This window comes from Lutra lutra, chromosome 10 (assembly GCF_902655055.1).
Source record: "Lutra lutra chromosome 10, mLutLut1.2, whole genome shotgun sequence".
Taxonomy (NCBI): Eukaryota; Metazoa; Chordata; class Mammalia; order Carnivora; family Mustelidae; genus Lutra; species Lutra lutra.
This window is the reverse complement of record NC_062287.1, coordinates 65455306-65475814: the sequence shown is the minus strand read 5'-3', so window position 1 is coordinate 65475814 and position 20509 is coordinate 65455306. Positions and strand designations below refer to the sequence as shown.

The following is a 20509-nucleotide window of genomic DNA, read 5'->3' as shown; positions in this document are numbered from 1 at the left end:
GCATAACCAATTGAGCCACCCAGGTGCCTTGTGTCTCTGTTTTTTATTACGGGGGCACCTATCACTGGATTAAGGCATACCCTAAATGCACTATGACTTCAACTTAACGATTGTATCTTCTAAGACTATATTTCCAAATAAGGTTTCATTTTGAGGTTTTAGGTAGACACGAATCTTTGAGGTACACTATTCAACCTGGTGTATCTAAAAACTAAACACATGTCCTATCCTCTGGGGTTTTAAATTACTTAAATTTATTTAAAGATACCTATTTATAGGGGTGCCTGGGTGGCTCAGTGGGTTAAAGCCTCTGCCTTCGGCTAAGGTCATGATCCCAGAGTCCTGGGATCGAGCCCCGTGTCGGGCTCTCTGCTCAGTGGGGAGCCTGCTTCCCTTCCTCTCTCTCTGCCTCCTCTCTGCCTGCTTGTGATCTCTCTCTGTCAGATAAATAAATTAAAAAAAAGATTTTGTTCATTTATTTGACAGACAGAGATCACAAGCAGGCAGAGAGGCAGGCAGAGAGAGAGAGGGAAGCAGGCTCCCTGCTGAGCAGAGAGTCCGATGAGGAACTTGATCCCAGGACCCTGAGATCATGACCTGAGCAGAAGGCAGAGGCTTAACCCACTGAGCCACCCAGGTGCCCCTCAAATGCTTTTTCTGCATTTATTGAGACAGTTCTAAGGTTTTCCTTTTATTGTCTATTAATATAATTTATTTATTGATTTTAATGGCAGTACAACATTTTCTTGATTTCTGTAGCTTTATTATAAAAGACTTTAAGTCAGGTGGTATAAGTCCTTTCCTGCTCAGTTTTGATTCCACTCCCTATAGTTTCTTCAGTATGGGGGCCTTGATTACTCCAGCAATTTTAGTTCTTATTGCAGAAATGTTGTCTTTGCTCTACCACGTTTAGTTGATGTTTTTAAGTTGGCCATTCAGGTTTCCAGTGAATACTTGTTGGGTATTTGGGGTTCTCTTGTTTTCTTATCTGCTGGTCTCAAGCCATTATTGTTGCTTCCTTCTTACTTTTGTACGAAAGATGCTGATACTTTGCAGGCTTTGTGATTGCTAGTAGTTTTTCTCCAGTTGCAGTATTTTGGGGGATAACTTTTTACCTAGTTTTTTTTTTTTTTTAAAGATTTTATCTATTTATTTATGAGAGGCGGAGAGAGAGAGATTGGCAGTGGGAGAAGCAGGCAGAACAGGGAGGCTGATGTAGGACTCAGTCCCAGGACCCTGGCATCATGACTTGAGACAAAGGCAGGTACTCAACCAACTGAGCCACCCAGGTGGCCACCTTTTCACCTAGTTTTGTTGGAAATGTTGTCCATGAGTTTTTGGTTTTGCCATCTTTTTCCTTTTTTTTTTAATTGTGGTAAAAAAAACACATATAAAATATACCATCTTAAACATTTTTGAGTATATAATGTAGTAGCGTTAACTCTTATACATATACTATAGCACATCGTTCTATAACATATCCCCAGAATTTTCTCATCTTGCTAAAAAAACTAAATCTTTTTACTAAGTGAACAACTCACCTTTCCACCTTGCTTGCAGCATCTGGCAACTACCATTTTACTTTTTGTCTAAGAGCTTGACTGCTTTACATACTGCATGTAAATGGAATCGTATTTTTTTTTTTTTTTTGGTAACAGATTTATATTATTTAGCCTAAAGTCCTCAAAACATTCGTATGACAAGATTTCCTTTTTTTAATATTCTAGACAATAGTGCACAAGGGTTCCAGTTTCTGTGCATTCTCCCTACATTTTTTATTTTCTGGATTTTTGATAGTGGCCATCCTAATCTATGTGAGGTGATATCTCGTGGTTTTGATTTGCATTTTTCCAATGATTTAGTGATGTTGAGAATCTTTTTATTTTTTATTTATTTTTTTGAGAATCTTTTTATATGGTGTTAGCCGTTTGTATCTCTTCTTTGCAGAAATGTCTTTTCATGTCCTGCCCTATATTTTTATTGGATCACTTGGTTTTTGTTGTTAAGTTGTAGTTCTTTAAAAAAAACAAGAAGAAGATTTATTTATTTATTTTAGGGGGAGACAGCATGAGCTGGCTGCGAGGGGGTGGGGAGGACAGAGGGAAATTGAGAGAGAAAATTTTGAGCGAACTCCCTGCTGAGCACAGAGCCCAATGCAGGGCTCCATCTCACAACCCTGAGATCATGACCAATGCCAATACCATACTATCTTGACTACTATAACTTTGTAATATAGCTTGAAATCAAGGAGTCTATTGCCTCTAGTTTTGTTCTTTCTAATGATTGCTTTGTCTATTCTAGGTCTTTTGTGGTTTTATACAAATTTTAGGATTGCTCGTTCTATTTCTATAAAAAATGCCATGGGAATTTTGTTAGGGATTTCAATGAATCTGTGTATTGCTTTGGGTAGTATGGATATTTTAGCAATATGGAAAAACTCTTCCATTAATGAGCATGGAAAACCTTTCTATTTATTCGTGTCTTCAATTTCTTTCATCAGTGTCTTGTAGTTTCCAGTATACAGGTCTTTTATCCCCCTGGTTAAATTCATTCCTAGGTATTTTATTCTTTTTGCTGTAATTGTAAATGGGATTATTTTCCTAGTTTCTCTTTCCAGTAGTTTTTCTAATTAGCATATAGAAATACAATTTTTATGTATTGGTTTTGTATCCTGCAAGTTTTCTGAATTTGTTTATTAGTTTCAACTTTTTTTTTGGTGGAGTCTTTAAGGTTTTCTGTATATAATATCATGTCATTTGCAAATAGTGACAGTTTTACTTCCCCTTTACCAATTTAGATGCCTTTCATTTCTTTTTTTCTTGCCTAATTGCTCTGGCTAGGACTTCCAATACTATGTTTTAAAAGTGGCAAGAGTGGGCATCTTCATTTTGTTTGTGATCTTGAAGAAAAAGCTTTCAGCTTTTTACTGCTGGGTATGATGTTAGCTGTGGGATTGTCATATATAGCCTTTATCATACTGAGTTACATTCCCTCTACACCCACCTATTAAGAATTTTTATCATAACAATTTTTATCATAAACAGATGTTGAAAAGACCTTACTCAACTCATACTTAAAGGTTTTTACCCTTTTGACTAATCTTTCCCTATTTTCCACTACCCCCCAGCATAATGCTAAGTGAAAAAGCTACACAGAAAAAGACAAATACACTTCATTATTAATAGAACTAAAGCAACTTTTGTTTTTGCATGTAAATAATAATAAATTTAGTTTGAAATGTGTTAGCCAGGCAGAAAGTTCATACTTAAATTCCCACAGTTTTCCATGAATATCTTTGCAGTATTAAAGCATAATACTAGACTGAGTATAAAGTTTGCTAGGTGTAAAAATCATCTAAAAAAACAAAGTCATCGTGAGAAGAAGTCTTCATGTGAGCATCGTACACTTATAGACAATTTTGAATTGCCTTTTAAGCCATGAAAGGATGTCAGCTTTTAAGTTTTTTTTTTCTTTCTTTCTTTCTTTTTTTTTTTTTAAAGCTTTTTCTTTTGTATACTCCCTTAGTTATTTTTTATTTGGATTTTTGAAAATTTACATTTCTCGTCTTTGGGTTAAATGATGCTGCTAGTACATCAAAATGGAAGTAAGAAATAGCTCTGTTCCAAAAATGTGGATTTTTTAGTTTGAAATTTTTTAGTCTGTCTCTGATTTCATTAGACTCATGACCTGATTTCTAAACAATATGGTTTTCTTTCCTAATCTTTACTGTCTTATACTGTGCCTACATCTGCCCTTTTATTTGCATTTCAAAAACCTCTATTCAAGTTCTAAATATTCTCACAGCAAGTTTTATCCTTGTCTTCTCAGCACCTAACACAAACCTGGCATAGTGTTATTGTATAAATAACAATAAATAAAATAAATGAATTTATGTGATAGTTTGCTTGCCAGCTTTTCTGGATTTGTTCTCTTACCATTCTGTATGGTTTCCTAGACCAGAAAAATTGGTAGCTTGTTCTAAAACTTCAGGTATGATCATTGCGTTCTGTGACAAATCATTCTTTTTTTTTTTTTTTAAATAATTGTCATTCCTAGAAGGTTCTTTCTTTATGTTGACTCAAAAATAACTAAAAAATAATCAGAATTAAATCTTTGGCTCTAGTTTGCTTCACTCCATCTTCTTTTATGTAATAGCTCTTCAGGTATTTAGAGCAGGATAGTCTCTTAGGTCCTATTACTTTTCTTTTTAAGTTTTCCGACTAAAGCTTTTAATGTAATTGTTTCCAGATCTTTTACCAGTTTGAAGGAGCTGATCTAATCAGGGTGCTTGATACAGTGTATTCTAGTTTGGATTCTTTAGTGACAAGTAATACGGACCTATTCATTCTAACTTGAGGGAAGGATATCATAAAAATACCTCTGGGGTCCCATGGGTGGCTCAGTGGGTTGGGCTTCTGCCTTCGGCTCAGGCCCTGGTCTCAGGGTTCTGGGTTCGTGCCTCGCATCCGGCTGTCTGCTCAGTGAGGAGCCTGCTTCCCCCTCTTTCTCTGCCTGCCTCTCTGCCTGCTTGTGATCTCTCTCTCTGTCTCTTAAAGAAAAAAAAAACAACACCTCTAAAGTTTGGTGACAGACATTATAGTGCTGCCAGAGTTTACTGGAGGTAGAATTTAACAGTACAGCCTTTCTCTTGTGGCATCTCTGCTTCCTTCTATGTGTGTATACTCTTCACTTGTTTCTGCTGGCAAGTCTGCCTAGAGTTTTTGTTGTTCCTTAACTTGGGTTTTACACATGACCACTTGTGGTGCCTGACCTTTTTCTACATCATAACAAGACTTTTTCTTTTTTTTTTTCTTTATTTAAAAGATTTTATTCATTTATTTGACACAGAGAGAGTGAGTGAGCAAGCAAGAACAAGCAGGGGGGAGTGGCAGAGGGAGAGGGAGAAGCAGGCTCCCCACCAAGCAGAGATTCCCATCTGGGGCTCGATCCCAGGACCCTGGGATCATGACCTAAGCTGAAGACAGACCCTTAACTGACTGAGCCACCCAGGTGCACCTATCATCGCAAATTTTGATACATTTGTTATGTTTGTTTGTTTGTTTTTTATTGCTTTAGTCTCATTTTTCCTATTCAGAATTCCCTCGCTGGAGGATTTGTTTTGTCTTGCATACCTTTTACAGCCAGGTCATTCTGGTCATAAGTTGCTTGCCAGTTTATAGATGGCCTTACCCACCTACAGTCCCATTTATTTATTCAACAAATATTTTATTGAGTATCTAATAAATACCAGGAATTATTCTAAGTGCCTAGGATACATCAGTAAACAAAGTAGGACAAAAATCATTGTTTTCATCCTAGTGAGATGAGACAGACAAGTAACAATAAATATAATAACCAAATAAAGGATTTAGTAATTTTTTTCTGGCTGGTGAGAGGAGTGGTAGGATTGTATGTGTTTTTTTTTTTTTTAAAGATTTTATTTATTTATTTGACAGAGAGAGAGATCACGAGCAGGCAGAGAGGCAGGCAGAGAGAGAGGAGGAAGCAGGCTCCCCGCCTAGCAGAGAGCCCGATGCAGGGCTTGATCCCAGGACCTGAGATCATGACCTGAGCTGAAGGCAGAGGCTTTAACTCATTGAGCCACCCAGGTGCCCCAGATTGTATGTTCTTGAATGTGACTGCTGCCCTTTCTTGAACTGTGAGTGATGCCATTTTTGATAGAAAATGATGTGAACAGATGGACATCATATAGCTAGTCTAGTGTGGGTAACCCCTGATCTAGTTTTTTAGATAAACATATCACAGGAAGATTTAGTGAATCATATATTAGAGTAGCATCTCTCAAAGTTCAGAGTCTATATTAAACCAAGCAGTATATACTTTGTACATCTATACTCTAAACACGCAGAGAAGGCACTCAAGTAACTGATTTTTGTCAATTGGTACAAACAAATTATCAAGCATCCTGTTTTGTGCGGAGCAGAGTATTTCATTCCTTACTCATTCAGTAGTTCTTCTGCAGATACACTCCTTCCTTCTAACTTCTGGCAATGCCATACCTGTAGTATATTAGTTAGCAACCCCAGAGAATATGCTGGGCTCTTCTGGGGCCATTGACCAAGTCACTTTGTCAGGGGGGTGATGGATGGTTGGATCATCCTAGGTCATTTGCTAATCTTTGTGGCTGAGCTGGGTAGTCCGCAGCCCTAGCAGGACCCAGGGGAAAGTGGGTTACCAAACATAAAGGAGGGAAAAGTGTGCCTGACCACATCAGTATTTCCTCACCCTTTGTAAATTTGTTTTGGACAGTTTGTCTAGAATATATACTTTTTTCAAAGAAAAGCATTTCCAAATGTGTTGGCATCCTGCTGAACATCCCCTTTCAATATATTAACTACATCAGTCATCCTATTTCTTAATTTTATGATGGGGTAGGAGACCAGGGACTGGAAAGAAAACATGAAGGCACTGATTACTAACTGGCCCTTCCTTTTCCAGTTTAGCTACATACAATGCATTGGACAATCACAATTTTGTCTGCCTAGCACCTCTCCTTTGTAGGAAGTGTCCCCTTTCTTTTAAGGAATTTCTTCCTCCCCAACTCAATAACTCAGCCCCATTTAATATGTGGTACAAATAAGAGCTGCTTCTACAGCCGCTCTGGTTGGCATGGTGTACTTTGCTTCTAGTCATAGTGATCAGTCCACAGTGGACATCTGACTCTAGAACACTTCCCTCACTGTGGCTTGCTTCTCAATGTAAAATGCCATCTTCTTAGCATTCTTACCTACAAAGAGTATTGCGTATAAGAATAAGTGTCAGATAAAATATGTAAACCAGGAAAATGAGTTTAAATACTCTGACTAAATGCTTAAAAAATCAAGAAACAAGAAACAATGTTCATTTACTTTTTGTAAGATACCTTCATAAGTTCCTTAAAAGTTGGTAGCTGCAGCAATTTATATGCATTTTATTTGTGGTGAGATATTATTTTACCGTTTTTGTTATTTTCTTTTTTTTTTTTTTAAAGATTTTATTTATTTATTTATTTGACAGACAGAGATCACAAGCAGGCAGAGAGGCAGGCAGAGAGAGAGGAGGAAGCAGGCTCCCTGCTGAGCAGAGAGCCCGATGCGGGGCTCGATCGCAGGACCCTGAGATCATGACCTGAGCTGAAGGCAGCAGCTTAACCCACTGAACCACCCAGGCGCCCCTGTTTTTGTTATTTTCTAACATAATTTCCATTTTCAGATAACATTATCTGATATAACTGAAAGTTATATCACTCATGAATCATATTTCTGTGTGCATTTAGAGATGTTATATCAGTATTTCAAACTGAGCTTTCATGTTATTGAAACACTACATATAATTTTAAAATCAGTAAATATGTTACTTCTGGAGAACTTTGGAAAGTTATGCTGCTGCCAAGGAAGAGCTTTTAATCTCTCAAATTGACAGTAATTAAAGCAAACGAATGTTTAGAATAGTTGATAAGAATGTGGTGAAAATGCCGATCTTATGCTTAAAGAATTTACAGAATGTAAAAAAGACTGTTGAATGTCTTCTGATGGGCCCTATGGGATTGTGCTAGTTGTAAAATTTTTTATTCTCTTTCACCCAGTAGTTATATATTGAAGAATTTTTCTGGGAAAAACAGAGGTGAAGATAAAGATTCATATAGAAAGATGCTTTTTTGCAGTATTATTTATAATAGTAACTAGAAAATGTGTGTTTAACATCAAAGACTTACTGTGAAATACCAAGTAATAAATGAATAGATATAGCTAGAGTTTGAATAGATATAGCTAGAGTTTAGTATGATCTTAATTCTGTAGAAAAAGATATGTGTACAAAAATACATGTGTTCACAAAAAAACTTGGGATAAAATAGTCTAAAATAATGACAGTGATTTTCTCTAGCTGTGGAATTATGGGTGATTTCTTCTTATATTTTTATATATTTAAAAAATTTTCTACAATTAACATTTATAATTTTTATAAATGTGTAAAAAAATGTGTAAAGTATTTCTTGAGCCTAAAATGTATTACATATCACTCTTAGAACTGAATAAGCAATATATGGATACCTTGTTAAACATAAGATAAATAACTTGCATTTATCTCTGTTTGAAAAGACAGGGAGATGTGATTTGAAAACAATTTATGTCAGTATTAACAAATTTATTAAAATTAACATTTAACTCAGTATGAATTAAATGCCAGGTATTTAGGATGCTCTGTGCTTGGGGATACAAAGATGGTACTGAAAGAAAGAAAAAGCTCGTTGTCGTTTTTTCTAGAATGTTTTCTATAGTATTCTCTGTTATGCTGGGTTAAATTCCCTTCTATCCTTGTACTTACCATAATATACTGAAATTATCAGTTTATTTGTTTCTCCTAATAATTATGAATTTTTTGAGGATAGGGGTCATGTCTTTTTCATTTGTTTATCCCCAGCACTTAGCAATTTACTGACTTAGCTCTGCTTGCCATGTCAGAAGTGGTTCTGTTTGAGGTAGATTTTGAAAAAGTAAGTGCCTGTGATAACCACTTTTAATTTAGGTTTACCTTGAATGAGATCCTTCATTCCCCTATAATGATGGATATATGAGGAGTTACTATACTGCAGAGTTGTTAATTTAATTGAGAATGTTTTTATTTTGCCTTTTCAAATGTGACCTCATTTTTAGAACACAGTACTGAGTTGTTCAGTTAAATGAATTAAACTTTTTATTTGTCCCTTAAAGATAAAATTTGTCCTTAAAGTGATTGAACTCTACACGAGGGCCAAGGGGGAAGTTGATTTCACGGGGAAAGAGTAATAGATGATGGTGGATAATTTTTTAAGGTAGGTGTACAAATAACCAGAGTGTGGTGCTTTTGCTATGAAGTCAACTGGGACAACAGGTAAAATATGCAAGGACCCAATGCTCTTTAAAAAGGATAGCAAAACGTGGGGCGCCTGGGTTGCTCAGTGGTTAAAGCCTCTGCCTTCGGCTCAGGTCATGATCCCAGGGTCCTGGGCTCGAGTTCCGCATCAGGCTCTCTGCTCAGCAGGGAGCCTGCCTCCTCCTCCTCTCTCTCTCTGCCTGCTTCTCTGCCTACTTGTGATCTGTCAAATTAAAAAAAAAAAAATGGATAGCAAAACGTAATTTAGATCTAACATGTACTTTCCATCCCTAATTTACCCACAGATTATATCTCCAGTGTTCAATTATAAGTTGATCTGTTCTTTAGAATCACAGGATAATTTTAAGACAGTGACACTATAGGTTGGTGGCTTTACCTGGGGCAGTTTTGCCCCCTTTTCCCAGGACACAGCAATGTCTGGAGATGTTTTTGGTTGTAATGACTTGGTGGTGATAGTGGGTTGAAGCTAAAGATGCTGCTAAACTAAATAACCTAGACAGGACGAGCCCAGCCCTGACCCCCAGCACACAACAAAGGATCATCTGGCCCAAAATGCCAGTAGTGCTGATGTTGAGAAACCCTGCTTACACAATTGTCAGGTTCTCAGACCACTCTAAAAATCCTTACTTTACCTGTAACAGTGCCCATGTACCCTATAACTGAAGCATAGTCCTAATAATCCCGTTTCGTTTGTCACTTTAAGATTACCTTGTCTTCCTAGAAGAGTTTTCTTTAGGTTTCAACTAGATATACTGAGAAGATTGCTTTCCTTATTTAGGAATAGGAGTAGTTCTCTCATGGTATGGTAGAGGCTCTAGATATTAATGCCTCTGTTTATTTTTCTTAGTTTTTCATATGTGTCACTCTTTTGGGGTCTATAGGGTAGGGATTGCTTGGTATTTCAATATTATCTTTAGAAGGTAAATACTTTTATTAAGCCTCTTAAAACTTGAGAATATTTAATTAATATATTGATTTCTTCAACAAATACACATTTATAAATAAGTATTAATATAACAAGTATTAAGACTTTTTTATGCTGTATAACTAATTCACTTTGATTTTAATAGGGTCAGGAGCAGGTCTGGGGAAAATAATCCAGAGATTTCCGCAGAAGGACTGGGATGATACACCTTTTCCACAGGGAATTGAATTGGTAAGTTGATGTTGCTTCATTGTGCTTTTATAGTGATACTTTTCTTTTTATGCTACATTTATGGTTCTATTTATTTTATAGTTACTGTTAAGTAATCTGGTGATTTAACGTAACATGTTACTAGAAATAATCCTCCTGTCCCCAAGTACAGTATCCTTTGAATATATTGATTCTGGAATGCCTGTTTTGCTATTCTTTTCTCTTTTGAACTTCTTTATAATATTAAAGAAGAAATTGATGATCTTTATGTAAATGGAAGCTGAAAAATTCCTGACTCGTTAGTTAAAATCTTAGCCTAGTGGCTTCAGTGGTAGTGTGTCACTAAACAAATACTTAACAAAGGTATTTTGCAATGACTATAAAGTTTTGTTCTCAAACATAGTGGAGTGTGGATATGTGTGTATGTGTGTGTCTATATGTATTTATATCATGTGAGTGTATATATACACACACACACATACACACACACACGAGAACTTTTCTCTAAAGCAGTTCTTGTTGAGAGAACATTTGGTATGATTTGATAGTGAAGAGTGTAGGCTATGGAGGAGACTGTCTGGGTGGAAATCCCAGCTGTATGGTATGACTTTAGTCGAGTTACTTAACTTCTTTGAGCAGCAGTGTCCTCATCTATAAAATGAGGATAATGACAGTACCAATCTCATAGGGTCTTATAAAGATAAAATGGGAAAAAATATACAGAATGCTGAGAACAACGGCGTCCATTAAGTAAGTGCTCAGCAAATGAGGTAGCTTGTTGATAATGATGATGATGATGATTGCTGTCATTGTTGCTTGTTCGACATGTTGCAGCATGTCCCCTTCCTCCCCAACCCCCACAGCAGAATTGTTCATTCTCTTGTTATCATGGGTCTGAAATACCCAGTAGGAATAAAACTGATGTTGAAAACTGGGAATTTTCTCATTCTAGCTAATGACTGTCCATTTCTGCTTAGAGGGGATAAAAGATACATTGTCGAATGCTTAATTTGTTATAACCCAACTGTATAAAGAGGGCTGTGTGTTCTGTAGAAACACAGAGAGGGCAAATCTTGAAGTTTGGTATTAAAAATGGGGAAAGAGGGCACCTGTGTGCTCAGTTGGTTAAGCGACTGTCTTCGGCTCAGGTCATGATCCTGGAGTCCCGGGATTGAGTCCCACATCGGGCTTCCTGCTCGGCAGGGAGTCTGCTTCTCCCACTGACCTCTCTCCTCTCATGCTCTCTCCCCCCCCCTCTCTCAAATAAATAAATAAAATCTTTAAAAAAAAAAATGGGGAAAGAATGTGAGGATCTCAGGAAAAGTAACTTTCTGGAGAGCTCCTTACTATAGTCCTTTCTCTTCTCCCCCACATGCATACATATACTTGTAATTGGTCTTATGAATAAGCAGGTATTTGCGCTAATAAAGCTTTTAAGCCCTGCTTCAGCATCCTTTCTAGTGATGACTGAAAGGGGAAAATTTTGGTGCTGGGGACCATTGAAAAGTTTTTTTGTGAGTTCTCCCAGAGTGTGGAGGAATGTAAACTACATCATTTTGACAGTGTGAACAGTAAACCACTGTTGTAAGTTTCAAGAACAACAGACATTATTGGGGCTATTTAGCTATGACTGGGAAGGGGTTATTCTTGTGTTTTGAAATGGATACCCTGCTGTCTCTGGTGTTTTTCCTATAGGGAGGGAGAGACACATACTGATTTCACTACCTAGTAAATGGTATTTTTCCCTTGTGTGACAGACACTCCCATGTTCAAGTGCTATCAGTGTATCTCCAGTAACAAGTAGAGTCATGTGCCACTGACTGGTGAAGTGGAGGAGCTAAGAGGTTGACAGAACTTTTCCTCACCTAAGATTTTCCTAGATGACCTCTTGGCTGATTCTTAGCAAAGCATTTCAAGTTTTTTTTTTTTTTGGTGCTGGGTTAATATTTAAAAAATATTTTATCTGCTGGATTACATTGGAAATTGTTTTTCTTTTTAATTTTTTCATCATTGAATAGCAATTTTTTGGGGGGGGGTTTGTTGAGTAGCAATTTTGATACTCTTAATGTCTGTTGTGCTTTGTCAAATACAAAATAAATCTGTTGATCTAACATGTATTAAAGCCCATTTTAAAAACATGATAGACTCATTAACTGTTAAATTTTTGTTGTCTTTTTATTATTTATTGCTTTGTGCTATGCTTAATGTGTTAGGGGCATGTAACTATTCTGCACTTGAATAATAATAACTTGAATAACTGTGAGATACTGTGTAACTTAAAGTAACTCCTGTCGTATCTAGACCAGATATAGGCCTGATAAAATTTTAGTCTAATTGGAGGTGATCTGGCTCAGTCCCTAAGTGGTTTGTTTTTTTTAAAATTTTATTTATTTATTTTTATTTTCACAGAGAGAGGGAGAGAGAGCACAAGTAGGGGGAGCAGCAGGCAGAGGGGTAGGGAGAAGCAGGCTCCTCACTGAGCAGGGAGCCCTTTGTGGGGCTTGATCCAAGGTTTCTGGGATCATGACCTGAGCTGAAGGCAGACATATAACCAACTGAGCCACCCAGGCACCCCCCTGAAATGGTTCATTGATTCCAGGGTGATTGTGACCCTATGCCAGTGATTTACAGGGGAAAAAAAAATCTTAGCCCTTCCAAAGTCGTGTCACAACTTTTAGCATATCATATTAATATTAATATCTAATGGTTGCATAGGATTGATAGATTATGATGAACTCACATAAATTGGTTGAATAGTGGTAGTCTATCTAATTTACAATAAGTAAACTGAGGGTTAGGAAGTTAAAACAAATTCACTAAGCTCTAACAGCTAAGATGTAGCAGAGCTAGGTTTTAAACCCATTACCACATGAAGTAGTGACTCTTAGTCTCAGCCACAATCTGAGAATATTCTGAGAGTGACACTTTAAACTATGGTTGGCATTTATATTTCAGTGTAAGGGCAGGATCTGAAATCAGGGTTCTATAAATTTGAAGACCTGAGGTTCAGAAATGTTAAGAGAATGCTGTGTTGTATAGAAACCAACTTCACATGTTTATTTTGCCTGAGGATAAATATGGATTCAGAGTATAATACTGAAATTATTTTCTATTGCACCTCTCCTCAATCAGCATATATTTGTTGTATATAAGTTCTGACACAAGTTACTGTGTTTAGCCTGAAGATTAAGCTTTATGACTTGTGGGAAAGGACTTTAGGTATCCATTCACTAATAAGTCAAAACCCAAATTTAATTTAGAGGATGCTGAATTTGTTCCTTCTGTTTTTATGTAAAGAATTTGGTTTTTGGGCAGCTGGATGGCTGAGTCAGTTAAGTGTCTGCCTTCTGCTGAGGTCATGATCCCAGAGTCCTGAGTCCCACGTCAGGCTCCCTGCTCAGTGGGGAGTCTGCTTCTCTGCCCCTCCCCTGGCTCCTGCTCTCTCTCTCTCTTTCTCTCTCCCTTACCCCTTCCCACCTCTTGTCACTCTCTCTCTCAGACAAATAAAATCTTTTGTAAAAAATTGCCCCTTTTCCCCTTTCATCTTTTGAGAAATGCTGAACTTAATTTGGATGGATTTTAAAAATAAAAATATGAAAATAAGCTAAACCAAACATAATGACTACTTTTCCAATTCTGGGATATTTTTATCTTTTTCTCGTGCTTTTTAGGCACACATGAAAACCACAGACAGTCATATAAATAAAGTTACAGTTAATTTTAGTAACAGTATTTCAAAGAAAATGTAAGAATTGTTTTGCAGAGGAATTCTATGCCTAACAATCTATTTCTGATTATGGGATGAAGTATTTTTATTGGCTAGGGTTTGGACATAAGCAAAATAGTATTGTTCTGGCACTAGCTCTTTTTAAAGATGCCCAGTCTCAGAAGTGAATCCTTTTGTATTATTATTCAGAAAATTTTATGTCATATTCTTCACTGGTATGCCTGCACTGAGGCATTTGTAGAACTATCTGATTTTTTTTAAGAAGACTAAAGTAGTATGATAAAAAAAATGTGGCTTGAGTAAAAGAGTAATAAATGTTTAGTTAGAATTTTTAAGTTTCATGTTTGTAAAAAAGTAGTTGAGTTATTTATAAACTAGGGATTTGACCACCATCAATATGAATCCAGTGTTCTATAACTGTGAGTATATATTGGAGAAAAGAGGAAAAAAATAGTGTATGCAACATTCTGCAGTTTTAACATAGAAGTAGTCTTAGTATGGGATATTATTTGTGCAGAGAAGTTGGTATAAGTACCATGTAATGCTCTAATTCTTTAAGCCGTTTAGAATACATCGAGCATAACAAATGGGATAGCAGTTGTCCTTTTGACCAAGATATAAATCCTGGGTGGTCAGGGAACTGAGTGTAGAAAAGAAGGAAGAGAATATTCTCCCTTTTTTTTTTTTTTAATTTTTTTTTATTTTTTCAGCATAACAGTATTCATTATTTTTGCACCACACCCAGTGCTCCATGCAATCCGTGCCCTCTACAATACCCACCACCTGGTGCCCCCAACCTCCCACCCCCCACCCCTTCAAAATTCTCAGATCTTTTTTCAGAGTCCATAGTCTCTCATGGTTCACCTCCCCTTCCAATTTCCCTCAACTCCCTTCTCTCCATCTCCCCTTGTCCTCCATGCTATTTGTTATGCTCCACAAATAAGTAAAACCATATGATAATTGACTCTCTCTGCTTGACTTATTTCACTCAGCATAATCTCTTCCAGTCCCGTCCATGTTGCTACAAAACTTGGGTATTCATCCTTTCTTTTTTCCTTTTTTTTTTTTTTTTTTTTACAGCTTTATAAACATATATTTTTATCCCCAGGGGTACAGGTCTGTGAATCGCCAGGTTTACACACTTCACAGCACTCACCATAGCACATACCCTCCCTAATATCCATAACCCCACCCCCCTCTCCCAACCCCCTCCCCCCATCAACCCTCAGTTTGTTTTGTGAGATTAAGAGTCACTTATGGTTTGTCTCCCTCCCAATCCCATCTTGTTTCATTTACTCTTCTCCTACCCCCTTAACCCTCCATGTTGCATCTCCTCTCCCTCATATCAGGGAGATCATATGATAGTTGTCTTTCTCCGATTGACTTATTTCGCTAAGCATGATACCCTCTAGTTCCATCCACGTCGTCGCAAATGGCAAGATTTCATTTCTTTTGATGGCTGCATAGTATTCCATTGTGTATATATACCACATCTTCTTTATCCATTCGTCTGTAGATGGACATCTAGGTTCTTTCCATAGTTTGGCTATTGTAGACATTGCTGCTATAAACATTCGGGTGCACGTGCCCCTTCGGATCACTACGTTTGTATCTTTAGGGTAAATACCCAGCAGTGCAATTGCAGGGTCATAGGGTAGTTCTATTTTCAACCTTTTGAGGAACCTCCATGCTGTTTTCCAGAGTGGTTGCACCAGCTTGCATTCCCACCAACAGTGTAGGAGGGTTCCCCTTTCTCCGCATCCTCGCCAGCATCTGTCATTTCCTGACTTGTTCATTTTAGCCATTCTGACTGGTGTGAGGTGATATCTCATGGTGGTTTTGATTTGTATTTCCCTGATGCCGAGTGATATGGAGCACTTTTTCATGTGTCTGTTGGCCATCTGGATGTCTTCTTTGCAGAAATGTCTGTTCATGTCCTCTGCCCATTTCTTTTTTTTTTTTTTTAAAGATTTTAATTTATTTATTTGACAGAGAGAAATCACAAGTAGGCAGAGAGGCAGGCAGAGAGAGAGAGGAGGAAGCAGGCTCCCCGCTGAGCAGAAAGCCCGATGTGGGGCGCGAACCCAGGACCTGGGATCATGACCTGAGCTGAAGGCAGCGGCTTAACCCACTGAGCCACCCAGGCGCCCCATCTCTGCCCATTTCTTGATTGGATTCTTTGTTCTTTGGGTGTTGAGTTTGCTAAGTTCTTTATAGATTTTGGACACTAGCACTTTATCTGATATGTCATTTGCAAATATCTTCTCCCATTCTGTCAGTTGTCTTTTGGTTTTGTTCACTGTTTCCTTTGCTGTGCAAAAGCTTTTGATCTTGATAAAATCCCAAAAGTTCATTTTTGCCCTTGCTTCCCTTGCCTTTGGTGATGTTCCTAGGAAGATGTTGCTGCAGCTGACGTCGAAGAGGTTGGTGCCTGTGTTCTCCTCGAGGATTTTGATGGATTCCTTTCTCACATTGAGATCCTTCATCCATTTTGAGTCTATTTTCGTGTGTGGTGTAAGGAAATGATCCAATTTCATTTTTCTGCATGTGGCTGTCCAATTTTCCCAACACCATTTATTGAAGAGGCTGTCTTTTTTTCCATTGGACATTCTTTCCTGCTTTGTCGAAGATGAGTTGACCATAGAGTTGAGGGTCCATTTCTGGGCTCTCTATTCTGTTCCATTGATCTATGTGTCTGTTTTTGTGCCAGTACCATGCTGTCTTGATGATGACAGCTTTGTAATAGAGCTTGAAGTCTGGAATTGTGATGCCACCAACTTTGGCTTTCTTTTTCAATATTCCTTTGGCTATTCGAGGTCTTTTCTGGTTCCATATAAATTTTAGGATTATTTGTTCCATTTCTTTGAAAAAAATGGATGGTACTTTGATAGGAATTGCATTAAATGTGTAGATTGCTTTAGGTAGCATAGACATTTTCACAATATTTATTCTTCCAATCCAGGAGCATGGAACATTTTTCCATTTCTTTGTGTCTTCCTCAATTTCTTTCATGAGTACTTTATAGTTTTCTGAGTATAGATTCTTAGTCTCTTTGGTTAGGTTTATTCCTAGGTATCTTATAGTTTTGGGTGCAATTGTAAATGGGATGGACTCCTTAATTTCTCTTTCTTCTGTCTTGTTGTTGGTGTAGAGAAATGCAACTGATTTCTGTGCATTGATTTTATATCCTGACACTTTACTGAATTCCTGTACAAGTTCTAGCAGTTTTGGAGTGTAGTCTTTTGGGTTTTCCACATATAGTATCATATCATCTGCGAAGAGTGATAGTTTGACTTCTTCTTTGCCGATTTGGATGCCTTTAATTTCCTTTTGTTGTCTGATTGCTGAGGCTAGGACTTCTAGTACTATGTTGAATAGCAGTGGTGATAACGGACATCCTTGGCGTGTTCCTGACCTTAGCGGAAAAGCTTTCAGTTTTTCTCCATTGAGAATGATATTTGCGGTGGGTTTTTCATAGATGGCTTTGATAATATTGAGGTATGTGCCGTCTATCCCTACACTTTGAAGAGTTTTGATCAGGAAGGGATGCTGTACTTTGTCAAATGTTTTTTCAGCATCTATGGAGAGTATCATATGGTTCTTGTTCTTTCTTTTATTAATGTGTTGTATCACATTGATTGATTTGCGGATGTTGAACCAACCTTGCAGCCCTGGAATAAATCCCACTTGGTCGTGGTGAATAATCCTTTTAATGTACTGTTGAATCCTATTGGCTAGTATTTTGGCGAGAATTTTTGCATCTGTGTTCATCAAGGATATTGGTCTGTAGTTCTCTTTTTTGGTGGGATCCTTGTCTGGTTTTGGGATCAAGGTGATGCTGGCCTCATAAAATGAGTTTGGAAGTTTTCCTTCTATTTCTATTTTTTAGAACAGTTTCAGGAGAATAGGAATTAGTTCTTCTTTAAATGTTTGGTAGAATTCCCCCGGGAAGCCGTCTGGCCCTGGGCTTTTGTTTGTTTGGAGATTTTTGATGACTGTTTCAATCTCCTTACTGGTTATGGGTCTGTTCAGGCTTTCTATTTCTTCCTGGTTCAGTTGTGGTAGTTTATATGTCTCTAGGAATGCATCCATTTCTTCCAGATTGTCAAATTTGTTGGCGTAGAGTTGCTCATAGTACGTTCTTATAATTGTCTGTATTTCTTTGGTGTTCGTTGTGATCTCTCCTCTTTCATTCATGATTTTATTTATTTGGGTCCTTTCTCTTTTCTTTTTGATAAGTCTGGCCAGGGTTTTATCAATCTTATTAATTCTTTCAAAGAACCAGCTCCTCGTTTCGTTGATTTGTTCTATTGTTTTTTTGGTTTCTATTTCATTGATTTCTGCTCTGATCTTTATGATTTCTCTTCTCCTGCTGGGTTTAGGGTTTCTTTCTTGTTCTTTCTCCAGCTCCTTTAGGTGTAGGGTTAGGTTGTGTACCTGAGACCTTTCTTGTTTCTTGAGAAAGGCTTGTACCGCTATATATTTTCCTCTCAGGACTGCCTTTGTTGTGTCCCACAGATTCTGAACCGTTGTGTTTTCATTATCATTTGTTTCCATAAATTTTTTCAATTCTTCTTTAATTTCCTGGTTGACCCATTCATTCTTTAGAAGGATGCTGTTGAGTCTCCATGTATTTGGGTTCTTTCCAAATTTCCTCTTGTTATTGAGTTCTAGCTTTAGAGCATTGTGGTCTGAAAATATGCAGGGAATGATCCCAATCTTTTGATACCGGTTGAGACTTGATTTAGGACCAAGAATGTGATCTATTCTGGAGAATGTTCCATGTGCACTAGAGAAGAATGTGTATTCTGTTGCTTTGGGATGAAATGTTCTGAATATATCTGTGATGTCCATCTGGTCCAGTGTGTCATTTAAGGCCTTGATTTCCTTGTTGATCTTTTGCTTGGATGATCTGTCCATTTCAGTGAGGGGAGTGTTAAAATCCCCTACTATTATTGTATTCTTGTCGATGTGTTTCTTTGATTTTGTTATTAATTGGTTTATATAGTTGGCTGCTCCCACGTTAGGGGCATAGATATTTAAAATTGTTAGATCTTCTTGTTGGACAGTTCCTTTGAGTATGATATAGTGTCCTTCCTCATCTCTTATTATAGTCTTTGGCTTAAAATCTAATTGATCTGATATAAGGATTGCCACTCCTGCTTTCTTCTGATGTCCATTAGCATGGTAAATTCTTTTCCACCCCCTCACTTTAAACCTGGAGGTGTCTTCGGGTTTAAGATGAGTTTCTTGTAGGCAACATATAGATGGGTTTTGTTTTTTGATCCATTCTGATACCCTGTGTCTTTTGATTGGGGCATTTAGCCCATTAACATTCAGGGTAAGTATTGAGAGATATGAATTTAGTGCCATTATATTGCCTGTAAGGTGACTTTTATTGTATATTGTCTCTGTTTCTTTCTGATCTACTACTTTTAGGGTCTCTCTTTGCTTAGAGGACCCCTTTCAATAAATCCTGTAGAGCTGGCTTGGTATTTGCAAATTCTTTCAGTTTTTGTTTGTCCTGGAAGCTTTTAATCTCTCCTTCTATTTTCAATGATAGTCTAGCTGGATATAGTATTCTTGGCTGCATGTTTTTCTCATTTAGTACTCTGAATATATCATGCCAGCTCTTTCTGGCCTGCCAGGTCTCTGTGGATAAGTCTGCTGCCAATCTAATATTTTTACCATTGTACGTTACAGACTTCTTTTCCCGGGCTGCTTTCAGGATCTTTTCTTTGTTACTAAGACTTGTCAATTTGACTATTAGGTGACGGGGTGTGGACCTATTCTTATTGATTTTGAGGGGGGTTCTCTGAACCTCTTGAATTTTGATGCTTGTTCCCTTTGCCATATTGGGGAAATTCTCTCCAATAATTCTCTCCAGTATACCTTCTGCTCCCCTCTCTGTTTCCTCTTCTTCTGGAATCCCAATTATTCTAATGTTGTTTCGTCTTATGGTGTCACTTATCTCTCGAATTCTCCCCTCGTGGTCCAGTAGCGGTTTGTCCCTCTTTTGCTCAGCTTCTTTATTCTCTGTCATTTGGTCTTCTATATCGCTAATTCTTTCTTCTGCCTCATTTATCCTAGCAGTGAGAGCCTCCATTTTTGATTGCACCTCATTAATAGCTTTTTTGATTTCAACTTGGTTAGATTTTAGTTCTTTTATTTCTCCAGAAAGGGCTTTTATATCTCCCGAGAGGGTTGCTTTAATATCTTCCATGCCTCTTTCAAGCCCGGCTAGAACCTTGAGAATCGTCATTCTGAACTCTATATCTGACATATTACCAATGTCTGTATTGATTAGGTCCCTAGCCTTTGGTACTGCCTCTTGTTCTTTTTTTTGTTGTGAATTTTTCCGCCTTGTCATTTTGTCCAGATAAGAGTTTATGAAGGAGCAAGTAAAATACTAAAAGGGTGGCAACAACCCCAGGAAAATATGCTTTAGCCAAATCAGAAGAGATCCCGAATCATGAGGGGGGAGAAAGGGGATAAAAAGGGGTTCAAAAAGAAAAAAAAAAAAAGAAAGAAACTATTTAAAAAAAGAAAGCCGATAAAGAAAAAATATAAAAAGAGGAAAAAATATATATATATTAGATAAGCTATTTAAAAAACGTTAAAAAAGAAAATGGTAAAAGTTAAAACAATTTAGCAGGAGAAAAAGAAAAAAAAATTGAAAAAGAAAAAAAAAATTAAATTAACTGCAAGGCTAAAAAATCATGGGGAGAAAGCCATGAGTTCCGTGCTTTGCTTTCTTCTCCTCTGGAATTCCG

General features: G+C 37.3%; 1 protein-coding gene across 2 annotated transcripts in view; it reads left to right on the top strand.

The window, feature by feature from the left end:
* Positions 1-20509, top strand: part of SBF2 (SET binding factor 2) — a 483767-nt gene that overhangs the window by 92399 nt on the left and 370859 nt on the right. For both annotated transcript variants that reach the window (XM_047693703.1, XM_047693702.1), the window contains exon 2: positions 9945-10030. In XM_047693703.1, coding sequence (XP_047549659.1) covers positions 9945-10030 — 86 coding nt within the window. The remainder of the gene's footprint in view (positions 1-9944; positions 10031-20509) is intronic.